The 12,112-nt window shown below is 37.0% G+C and overlaps 1 protein-coding gene across 1 annotated transcript in view; it reads right to left on the reverse strand.

Moving 5' to 3' along the window:
• Positions 1 to 12,112, reverse strand: part of AP2B1 (adaptor related protein complex 2 subunit beta 1) — a 110,191-nt gene that overhangs the window by 66,255 nt on the left and 31,824 nt on the right. The window contains exons 8-12 of the mRNA XM_052657030.1: positions 11,863 to 11,983; positions 11,642 to 11,737; positions 4,766 to 4,881; positions 3,456 to 3,621; positions 2,072 to 2,170 (exon numbers count right to left, since the gene is read on the reverse strand). Coding sequence (XP_052512990.1) covers positions 2,072 to 2,170; positions 3,456 to 3,621; positions 4,766 to 4,881; positions 11,642 to 11,737; positions 11,863 to 11,983 — 598 coding nt within the window. The remainder of the gene's footprint in view (positions 1 to 2,071; positions 2,171 to 3,455; positions 3,622 to 4,765; positions 4,882 to 11,641; positions 11,738 to 11,862; positions 11,984 to 12,112) is intronic.

Genomic DNA, 12,112 nt, shown 5'->3' on the forward strand with positions numbered 1-12,112 from the left:
TACATGATTAAGAAGTGGCAATTTCTACTCAAAATGGCCCCCTGTAGATGACCTATTATACATTAATGTGAAAATGACTTCCTGTGTCCAACCTAAATGCTTTGATTCAAAAAGATGACCAATTTCTGCCCTTAGTACCAAGACATGCCTGATCAGTGATGGACAACCTCCCATTCACTTTTCATGGACAGATGGTGAGCCACGGCCTGCCCTTAGCTCCACATGATCATATGAATGCTTCTTCAGACTAACTGTAATGGGGTCAAGTGAAAGCTTAGAGACTTGGGAAAACAGCATGCTCATTGGAGAAATGAAGAAAACTGGGGTACAAGGGGTAGGACAAGACACCTCTGTTTTCTGCGAAATGAATTTTACAATATCCTTTAACTCAACTACTGCTGGTCAACTGCTCCATTAAAAGATAATCAAGCAGATAATTCTCAATAATGTTTACATGAATCAATAATCAGATAAGAAAATTATCTTAATTTTTAGCTTCAGGCCTTCTTCATGTTTGAGTTCACCGACTGTAAAACATCTGTGTTTGAATCAAGTGTCAGAAAGTAGCCTGACTCTAGCTGTTTTCTTGGCTGTATTTTTTTCAGAGTTGTGTAGTATAGTCTAAAAACAACTTATTTGGTAATGCTGTCTGCTTTACAGTATTCCATTAAGTTATTCAAATGCCTTATCTATCCATCAAACTTCTTGTCCTTAAAATGGATTCCTGACATTTCTAAAATTAACTACTGTCAGAGGAAAGAAGAACTTTGCATTTAACATGTAGTAAATTATGTGCTCTGATCACTTAACAGGTAATGTACTGGCAACTACTCTAGGTTCACATTTGTGGTCTCAATTTAGAACTGGGATTCAAGGAGTGTACTAGGTACATACCTCAACTGTACTAATTACAATATTTACCATATCTAATCCTCCAATTGTGCTTGTTTTTGACATGAAATAAAGTTCACCAGAACAAAAAGTAAAAAATAAAAATATAAATAAAGATGACAACTCAGAACTAGGCAAAATAAAAGAGTTTCAAATTTTGAAATATACAACTGTAAAGAGATGAAAGAGGAAATGGTAAATTGAATATCTGAATAGTCTGCTAAAATCAGCCTGTTTTCAAATTCAATTAAGAACATCACTGGATCATGATGGATTGATTATCATTATACTAGTCACATCAGAAAAAGTACTTCGATTTTTGTACTTCGATTTCTGTGTATCCAGCTTGGGGCCACATTCCTGAAATGAGAACCCTCCCGACGAAGACCAAAAATATTATATAATTAAGGAAGTAGCTTTAGCACTTTAAAATTACTTTAAGAGAAAGCAACCAATCTAGAAGGCAGAACAGCACACATAAGGATCTTTGTCAAAGCATCTACGATCTCTACAGGGTACTTCCATTTGAAAGCTGAAATTAAGTCCCTCAGAAGGAAGTACTGTGAGACTCAATGTCACTTTCAGAGAGGCATGTCCTTCATTCACACTGAAGAGTCTAATCTAAGTTCAATTTTCATGAATTACCATTAAAACAAAAGTCAGTCAACTCATTTAAAAGCCATACAACCAGTTCTAATTCAGCTGCTGCTGCTGCTAAATTGCTTCAGTCGCGTCCGACTCTATGCGACCCCATAGACGGCAGCCCACAAGCCTCCCCCGTCCCTGGGATTCTCCAGGCAAGAACACTGGAGTGGGTTGCCATTTCCTTCTCCAACGCATGAAAGTGAAAAGTGAAAGTGAAGTTGCTCAGTCATGTCCGACTCTTTAGCGACCCCATGGACTGCAGCCCACCAGGCTCCTCTGTCCATGGGATTTTCCAGGCAAGAGTACTGGAGTGGGGTGCCACTGCCTTCTCCTCTAATTCAGCAGAATATGTAAAAGAAGTACTGCTTCCAGTTTTTTTAACAGAATCTAAAGACTGTACTCTTTACATTCAAAACCTCCCCAAATGAACCTTCTTGGGAGAAGTTTTACACTTTCCAAGAATTTAAAACAATTTACACTTTCCAAGAATTTAAAACAAGACAAATCAACTCCATGCTTTTTCCAGATTTCTTACCTGTGTTGCCAAACTCAAGACCTGCTGCACCAGCTCCTGTGTTTCCGATGGTTTCTTGAGAAACAGCTTCACTATGGCAGTGAGCAGAGTGAGCTGTACCTAAACAAATTTAATAGATGAAGTGAAAGATATCCGTATTATTCCACACCACCAATTCCAAAGTGGTGTTTCCCCAAACATGACTGACTGACTTACTACAAGGCCTTTCTGGTTTTGATTAATAGACAAAGGTTGAAAACTCCGCCAGTATCAACAATAGCAGTCAAAGGTTTTCATCAACTGAAAACTCACTAGACTCCTACCTCCAAATTGCATTTTTCGCATCAAAAACTGCCTGTTTGTTTATGCCTCAGATAATCATCTATATTTCTTAAAGTATATGCTAACATGCGGATGGCAATAAAACTGGTTCCTGACCAAATTCTTTATTATTTACTTCCACCGAAAGCTGCAACTTTTGGGGGAACTGAAGAATCGTTTATCATACTGAGGCAAGAGCCAAGACCATAGAATTATACTAGATCACAGTCAATTAAGAGTGGCTTGCTGAACCATGAAATTACTGGCTTGTATGTATTCCTTGTCAGGGCCTATTAAAATTACTATGATAGAATACATTTATGAACTTCAATTTGCAGTGAGTATGAACACCAAGGGGAAAAGGTTTAATAATTTATCTGCTTCTCTGGGCCTGACTCAAAGGTCTCTCAAGGTCTCTCAATTTTGGTAGAGGACAGATAGAAGGTGGGAAGGAAGATTCTTTCAAAATGCACATGCCAGCCTTCACCCCGACAAAAACTCCAGCTGTAACCGAGCCACAACCATTATTGACAGTAATGGGGAATCATCTTTAGGTGACAGAAAATTATAATTAACTATCGCTCTAAGACAGTAGTTGTCAAAGCATGGTTCTGGAACAGCAGTATTGTTCTAAGCCAGTAGTTGTCAAAGCATGGTTCTGGAACAGCAACAGCAGCAGAAGCATCACCACTCTGAACCTTGTAAAAATGAACCATCTCAGGCCTACTGAGTCAGAAACTCTAGTGTGGGTTCCAGCAACCTGTAGCTTTAACAGAGATTAAATACCAGTGCTTAGGTGTTTCTACAGCTCATTAAAGTTTGAGAACCACTAGTGTAAGCTAAATAGGCTTGTTCCAACAGACGTCAGCACAACTGAAAAAGCTCACCCCTTTTGCTTTCGGGAAAAAAATGAACATATACACACATATATACATACCACACATATACACACTATATATACACTACAGACTATATATATATACACATATATATATAAGTTCAGACACACAAAACTGCCTAACCTTTACCTTTCCTGAAATCCTCCCCCAAACATCTATTTCATTAGGTGTAGAAGAGAACTTACTTGGGTGCTTTCATCATGAAAACCCTCCAGGAAGCTCTCTAGTAACTCATCAGCATTGTCAATTCTTTCAGCATATTCTCCCACAATCCAAATCATAGCTGCTCGAGCGTCTGGCTCATCCAGTGAATCTAAGTTTTCACACAGTGTGGCAATGATACTTTCGTATCTGATGTAACAAAATGGACTATGGTTACTGAGAGCAGAACTGAGAACTGTATTTAACAATGAAGACTAAAAGCAAAACCATGGACAAGGTATCCACACTTAATCAAGAAATTTAGAAACCCAACCCCTCTTTCCTGACAGAGTGGTAAAAGCATATCCTTTTCCCAAAAATACCATTTCTAAAATTAAAATATATATATATATAAAACACTTAATAAACCACTACCTTGTTAAAATATTTCTTCTAATTTTGAGTCCACCATTAAACTAACTTAATTGTAAGTCACTTCATTTCATATGATCTTTAAAGATTAGTCAGAAGCCTCAGCACAACCTATCTCTATGATTATAAGATAAAATGACATTTAGGGTGCTTATATGATCTGCTCTTTTTTTCAATTGGAGGGTAACTGCATTACAGTGTTGTGATTTCTGCCACACAACAACGCGAATCAGTCTTAAATTATACATATATCTCCTCCCCCTTGAATCTGCTTATTTCACTCTTTCAGATTCTTTAATTGCTTGCCTTCAAAAGCAAATCTGAAAAAGTATATGTTTCACAAACTAAGACCTCAACATGAAAATTTTCTGTGGAGTGAAAATGTAGATTTTGCATATCTTAATGGAAGCAGCTACCATACTTGAGAAAAGGTCTAAAACTCTGATAATTTATTGTTACATGTTCTATAATTTTCTAAAAGTACTAGGTAACATACAAAGTGAATAGTGAAGCTGTCACCTTCCTGGATTTTACAATAGGGTGGCCATATTATTCAAACTGAGACATTTCTGAGAGTGAAAAGGGGGCACATTTATTAATTACGTTTGGTAAGAAGCATAAAATGGATTATGCCTAGACATGAGTATCCTATTTAATAGTAACTTCATCACCAAAGAACCTGGTTAACTTCAAAAATATGTCAACTGACAATGCATATTCAGACAGAGCTTCAATTCTTCTAAAAGTGATAAAACAGTAAAAATGAGATTTTAATCCTCGTGCTCACAAACTTACACGTTTCTGATTTTTAATAGAGCATTTAATTATGACCAAATAATTCTTACCTAGCCAGTCTCAAAGTGCTTTACTTAAACATTTCCTAAATGAACTGAGGAAGAGGGGCAGAAGTATTTGGACATACTTGTTGGGGTATTTGCGGAAGATGTCCCTGATGACAACAATCGCCTCTTGGACCACATAATTTACTTTGGTTTGGATGAGATCAAGCAACGTGCTCACACAGCGCTCTGCAGATTGCTACAATGAAGAACATAATGAGAAGTCAGATATCTACCCAATAACACAACCTCAACAAAAAAAAATGGGGGTGGGGGGAGAGAACATCCAGGTACATCAACTAAACTAGATTAAAAGATGAGGCACTTAATTTGATCATACTGTATTAGACACAGGGTTAAAAAAAAAAAGACACAGGGTTATCTGATGGAGATGTACAGAAGTTCAAGATACACCCCAAATTTTACTCATTACAAAAGAGTCAGTTCAAGTGAACAAAATCATCTTGGATAGCCAGGATGACAGAAAAGAGAAGATAGCATAAGTCAAGGTATGAGGAAAGAGTAAGAATGACAGAATACACCGGAGTAGGAGGTCTTTATCTGCAGTTCATGAATGAGCAAGACAGAGGGCATCTTTAAACTTCTTGAAATGAAACTGCCAAATTTCATTTGTGCAGACAAGCATATTTCCCAGGAAGAGAGTCCACAGTTTTCACTGTATTTTCAGTTATCTGTGACTCAAAAAACTGTTAAGGAAAATTTGCCATCTTTTGGGCTATGTAACTGAAAGTTTATGGACTTAGATAAATTGCAATTTTCCATAGCCTATGGTTCAGTTATAAAACAGAATTTAATCTATATATTAGTCTTTTATTAATGTATTGAAACAATAAATGATAGTTTTTAAAAGAAGAAAGGTAGCAGAAGAGAGATCCTAAAATCCAAGAACTGATTTTTCATGTATTATATACCATGATGAGTAATTCCATTATATGCCTCCTGATAAGATACAACAGGAAGTACACAGCATGACCTAAGAGGAATCCTTACCAAAAACAATGAACATGAATATTACCAAACCTCTAGATTTAACTGTCTAAAGGGGATGAAGCAATGAGATAAACATCACTAAAATACAACCAGCCAAATCTAGACTCTGGAAAATTCTACAAGCCTATCGATCTAGTTCCTTCAATAAATGGCACCCAAATAAATAAGCAAAGACTTAAGAGACATATTAACCAAATTCAATGTGTAGTTCTTTTGAGATTTTGATTTGAACATGGCAACTGTATTTAGACATAATTATGGAAAACTGAAAGCGGATTGGATATTTAATGAGATTAAGAATTAGTGTTAGGAAAAAAAAAAGAATTAGTGTTAGTTGTTAAGTACAGTAGGACTTTTTAGAGGACTTATTAAATATATACCCTGGTCTACAAGTAAGACCATATCTGAAATATCCATTAAAACACAACAGTAACCCACTTCCTTGAAGAAGGGAGAGGAAGTAGATCAATTGGAAACAGCAATGTATTGATATTTATTAAAGACAGATGGTGGGTACATGAGAGCTCATAAATCAAGTACATGCCTAAAAATTTCAACATTCTGAGTAATATAAGGAAAGCAAAACTGCATCTTGAGGTTATGTATACCAGGTCATATATGATGATTCTGTATTCTTCTATGTAGTTTTTCTCTTTTTGAATTACATCTTAATTCATTTTCAGCTAGTAATTCCTGTGCTATTATTACAAGAGCAAAACAGTTGGGAAATTTGAAAGAAATAAAGAAAAGAAAAGAAATTAGAAGTGGTAAACACCAAGGAATGGAAGACTAGGAAGTAGGAAATTTTAAATATGTAAGTCATGATAAATTATAGAGCACATAAGGGCTGAATTATCAAGTTAGATAGTACAAATTAACTGCTCAGCATAGGACTTGATACAAAGCAAACATTTACTAAGCCTTTAGTTTTAATATTATAATAAAGATAAAGGCTATCTCCTAGGATGCATCAACATTCAAAAATATTTAAGTCTAGGATAGTAATTTTCAAGCAAATTATCATCTCACTTATGTTGCTTTTGATAAAATTTTTAGAACTACCATTAAAGCAGTATGGCAGGTATTTTCCTGGTGGTCCAGTAGTTGAAGAATCTACTTTCTGATGCAGGTTCAATCCCTGGTAGGGGAACTAAGATCCCACATGCCGAAGGGCAACTAAGCCTGCGTGCCACAACTAGAGCTTTCATGCCACAACTAAGATCTAAAGTAGCCAAAAAAAAAAGTGGTATGGCAGGGGAACAAAAGTAAATATCCAGTCGCTGTACATAAAAAACAAGTCCAGAAACAAAGGCATTCAGATACATGCAATTTGGTATATGATTTTAAAAAAAGGCAACAATCATAGCTGTAAGGAAAGGATCAAATGTTCTGGTGTTTGATCCCCATACTCTTTATCTTTAACCAAACCATTTCCATTAAAGTAGAAAATAATGGTGAATTTTTCATAACTTTGAGGTGAACCATAAATTTCTGGGTGTGCCACTGAAGATATTATTGAGAGAAAATGGAAGAACTCACAAGGAAGTGCGAACTTCCATGCATCAAGCTGAGGAAAGAAGTGAAGCAAAAGGCAAGGGAAAGATATATGCAACTGAAAGCAGACTTCCAGGGCATAGGGAGGAGAGAGAAAAAGGCCTTAAATGAACAATGCAAACAAAGAAAAACAAAAGAATGGTTAAGACTAGCGATCTCTTCAAGACAACTGGAGATTCAGGGGAACTTAAAATTATGTCCACGTCACCTCTGGGAGGGAATAGGCATAGGAGAAAGCAGTGTTCTACTTTTAACTTCTATTATTTGATGGAGTAAATACATGGTTTTTGTTTCTACAGGACATAAGTTAGTACCTTATCTTGACCTACACAAATCAGAAATGATTCGCACGCCCTAGAGCTTGTACTCCACAACAAAAGAAGCCACTGCAAGGAGAAGCCCAAGTACTCTAAATACAGAGTGGCCACTACTCGCTGCAACTAGAGGAAGCCTACACACAGCAACAAAGACCCACTGCAGCCAAAAGTAAAGACAAGGAAGCGAGAAACACCTTAATCTTAGCGACTTCAGATTGGTTCAGTTGTCACTCAGTCGTGTCTGACTCTTTGCGACCGCAAGGACCGCAGCACGCCAGGCTTCCCTGACCCATCACCAATTCCCGGAGCTTGCTCAAACTCATGTCCATCGAGTAGGTGATGTCATCCAACCATCTCATCCTCTGTCATCCCCTTCTCCTCTTGCCTTCAATCTTTCCCAACATCAGGGTCTTTTCCAAGGAGTCAGTTCTTCACATCAGGTGGCCAAAGTATTGGAGCTTCAACTTCAGCATCAATCCTTCCAATGAATATTCAGGACTGATTTCCTTTAGGATGGACTGGTTGGATCTCCTTGCAGTCCAAGGGACTCTCAAGAGTCTTCTCCAATACCACAGTTCAAAAGCATCAATTCTTCGGCACTCAGTTTTCTTTATAGTCCAACGCTCATATCCATACATGACCATTGGAAAAACCATACTTTTGACTAGATGGACCTTTGTTGGCAAAGTAATCTCTCTGCTTTTCAATATGCTGTCTAGGTTGGTCATTGCTTTTCTTCCAGGAGCAAGTGTCTTTTAATTTCACAGCTGCAGTTATCACCTGCAGTGATTTTGGTGCCCAAAAAATAAAGTCTGCCACTGTTTCCATTGCGTCCCCATCTATCTGCCATGAAGTAATGGGACCAGACCCAATGATCTTAGTTTCCTGAATGTTGAGTTTTAAGCCAACTTTTTCACTCTCCTCTTTCACTTTCAAGAGGCTCTTTAGTGCTTCGCTTTCTGCCATAAGGGTGGTGTCTTTATGACTTAGTGACTTAATCTCTCACAAACAAAATCAAATAAATAAATCTCTCTCAAACAAAATTATTTTATTTGTAAGAAAAGGAGGGCCAGTGTTTATTTCCTCCTTAAAGAAACAAGTGTATACTGTAAATATATACAGCTATGATTTGTCAATCATACTTCAATAAAACTGAGAAGGGTGGGGTATGGAGTACAATCTATTAAAAAGGCAATTAAAAAAGTATAGACAAAAAGCATTTAAAAAAAACAGTACTAGGAGATTTCTTTTTCAGTGCTCTTTATTGACTCAACAACTTATGCTTAACCTTTAACCTAAACAACTTAATATGACAAAATTATAGTTTTTTCACCTCAGGCTACTTAAAGCAACAGAGAGATATCTGTACCTACAGTCATGATTGAAAAAAAAAAAACCACTCCAACTCTTAACAATACCCAAAGTTTACAATAGGCCCTGTTCTCTTAGCTAAACACCAAACCAAAATTCTTTTTTTCTCATCTGTCATATCCTTGAAACCAGCTACACATTAAAAAACGGTCAGGTGCCCTGAGAGGAAGCAGCAGCTCAGTTTGTAAGTTACAGAGAAAGTCTATTACAATTGTGTCGCTGGTTCTTGCCCTTGTCCCACAGATAAGCCAGTTAAAAACAAGCAGTCATGACCTCTCCTGCCCCAGTAACTTTGTCTGGACTAGGCAACTCTCCAACTAATAACTTTCATGTTAAAACAGTTTTAGGAAAAGTTCTCAAGCAAATCCAAGTAACTTGAGATAAGGGAACACTAGCAAAAAGGCAGGATTCTTGAAGGTTGATCTAAAGCTTCCAGAGGAAGTTCATTCCTCACACACTCTCATATTCCCACCAGGGCATCCTGAGTCAAAGGGAGAACTAAGAGTCACCAGCAGCTCATCTCTTTCAGAAAATGATGGATAACTCTCCCATTAGTTACAGTAAACAGTACTAACAGCCTCTAAGAACCTAGAGGCTTTACGAACACGTTCCAGTAATTCCAGGGATTAAAAAAAAAAAATCTCTTTTAACACTGGAATGAGACTTTTTAGAGAGCATTGTCGGAGAGGTTAATAAGGCAATGACATTCAGGAAGTGAAAAGCACAAAATGACTCTTCTACCATCAGAAAAGTTCTGAAAATTGTCTATATTACTACCATAAGTAGGCAGCTACTGCTCAGTAAGAAAAGAAAAAGACAAAAGTTAAGTATGTGGAGTGTGGTGGTAAAAAAAAAAAGATGGAACACACTAAGATCCAATAAACAGACTTTTCCATTTCTCAGATGGAACAACAGAAGCATGTATATTAAATATCTGAAGCCTCTGAACTGGCAGAACCAGGAGCAGAAACCAGGATGAATTAACTTCTTGTTATAACAACTAGTCTACTATATGACTTATCTGTGGTAACTATATGAAATAGCACTGACAAAAATAAAAATAAGCAAGGCCAATTAGGAACTTGGCTTTCAGAGACACTTTTCACTGACACAGCATCTGTTTCCTTCTGATCCTAGGAAGCACTGGTTGTACTGTACAAAATATTTTAGAACTATCCTTGTGAAATCATATGGTCCAATCTGACTCAAAGCATTACACACAGTCCAGTAATAAGAACAAATATGGAACTCTGAATCTACAATATCACCGTGAACAGAAGCCATCATTAATTTCAACAAATTTTTGAGTGAAGAAAAATAAATGGAAGGGTGATGAAGCAGAGTAATATAAGTTGCAATCCTTAATATCTACTGGAAGATTTCAATCAAGCTAGAAAAAATCTGCCCTCTAAGACTACAGAGACACCCTTCCAGAGGACTTAACAAGTAACAATTAACTCCCTGTCCCAAAGCAGAAACTTGCTAGTCAACAGCCCTACCTACATGCACAGAAATCCTGATAACTTTCCTGTTATCTCATTCTTAATGTCAGTGGGCAGCCGTTTACTATATACATGGTATGTGTGTGCTAAGTCACTTCAGTCATGTCTGACTCTGTGCAACTCTGGACTGTAGCCCACCAGGCTGCTCTGTCCATGGGATTCTCAAGGCAAGAATACTGGAGTTGGCTGCCATGCCCTCCTCCAGGGGATTTTCCCAACTCAGGGATCGAACCTGCGTCTCTTACATCTCCTGCACTGGTAAGCTGTTCTTTACTACTAGCACCACCTTATAAATCTTAATTAAAAAACCATATATGGACATGCAACCATCACTGTAAAATATTTGAGATAATTAAATTCAAACTGTAGAAACAAAACCAAAACTATAATCCCCATTCCTACAGATTTAAGGAACTATTGCAACCACAAAAAAAGAATGCTATGAAAAAGTACTGACAACAAGAAAGAGCAATGAAGGGAGGCTGTATGGAAAAAGTTGTGCAGAAAATAAGAGAGCAGCCAGTCAGACTGGAACAAGCACTTGAAAGACAGAGGACTGGAAGACAGAAGGGCCTAGAACAAAGGAAAAGTTTTATAAATTTGGTATTATGCTTGAAAAACTGGAAAAAGATAGGAATGCAATGAAGACATAATGAAATTAAAAAAAAAAAAAAAGGCCATTATAAACTTCTGGAAAAAAACCAAGTCTCTATAAGAAGAAAATACAATCACTTGTATTGTGTAGTTTCTACTTATTTATAGGCATAATATGCATAGTAAGTTTTGTAAGACTCTAGTTGATAGAACTAGAAATCAAGGTATCTCAACTTATAAAGATAATATAGGAACAAAAACCTCATGATTTAAGTACACGGGAGAACAGCGGGGAGAAACAGGAGTGATGGAGCATAAGAACTAATTTATCTCACAGCAGAAAAAGTTAATAGACAATGTCTACAAATGGCAAATCAATAAATAAAAGTGTAAGAATAATAGAGATATGGAAGTAATTAAATAACTGTAACTATGAACAGAGTTAAAAACGATTCCCTTAGGAAAGAAAGAGATGAGGAATAGCTGTTTTTCATTAACAATTCCTTAATATTTTAACAATGTGCTTTATTAGTCTGATAAAGTTAAAAATGTATTTTAAGCAAAGAGTAAAGAGAATCCCCAGAATCCTATACTACCAAGGAACACTCACCTCCACCTTGATGGCACACCGCCCAATGGCTCGCACAGCTTTGCGCACAAAGTCAACATCCACCTCTGTGGCATACTCTTTCAGTTCAGCCAGAACCTGTTAAAAATCCATGAAGTGAACAACCATTAAGGATTCTCCAACAACAATTTTCAGGTCTCGGTTTTTCTGAAGAACAGGTTTTAAGATACTAGATCTTAACTTGAATCTACTTTAAGTCTGACCTGAGCAATGTTGGCTTGGGATGCCAAACGAATCATGATGTCCAATTTCTCTAGTTTCACATAGATGGGATCATTGTATTTCACAAAGAAAACTTTTATTTCCTGCTTCAAGATTTCAGGCCTGTGATGTATAGAAATACAGGTAAGGAACATGATGTATATACTGATGTATCTTTCTGAGTTTGCATTAATACCCAACCTGTGCTTCTATCCTCTCCATCCACACACCCCACTCAGGGGAAAAAAAACT

This window comes from Budorcas taxicolor, chromosome 19, assembly GCF_023091745.1.
Source record: "Budorcas taxicolor isolate Tak-1 chromosome 19, Takin1.1, whole genome shotgun sequence".
Classification (NCBI taxonomy): domain Eukaryota; kingdom Metazoa; phylum Chordata; class Mammalia; order Artiodactyla; family Bovidae; genus Budorcas; species Budorcas taxicolor.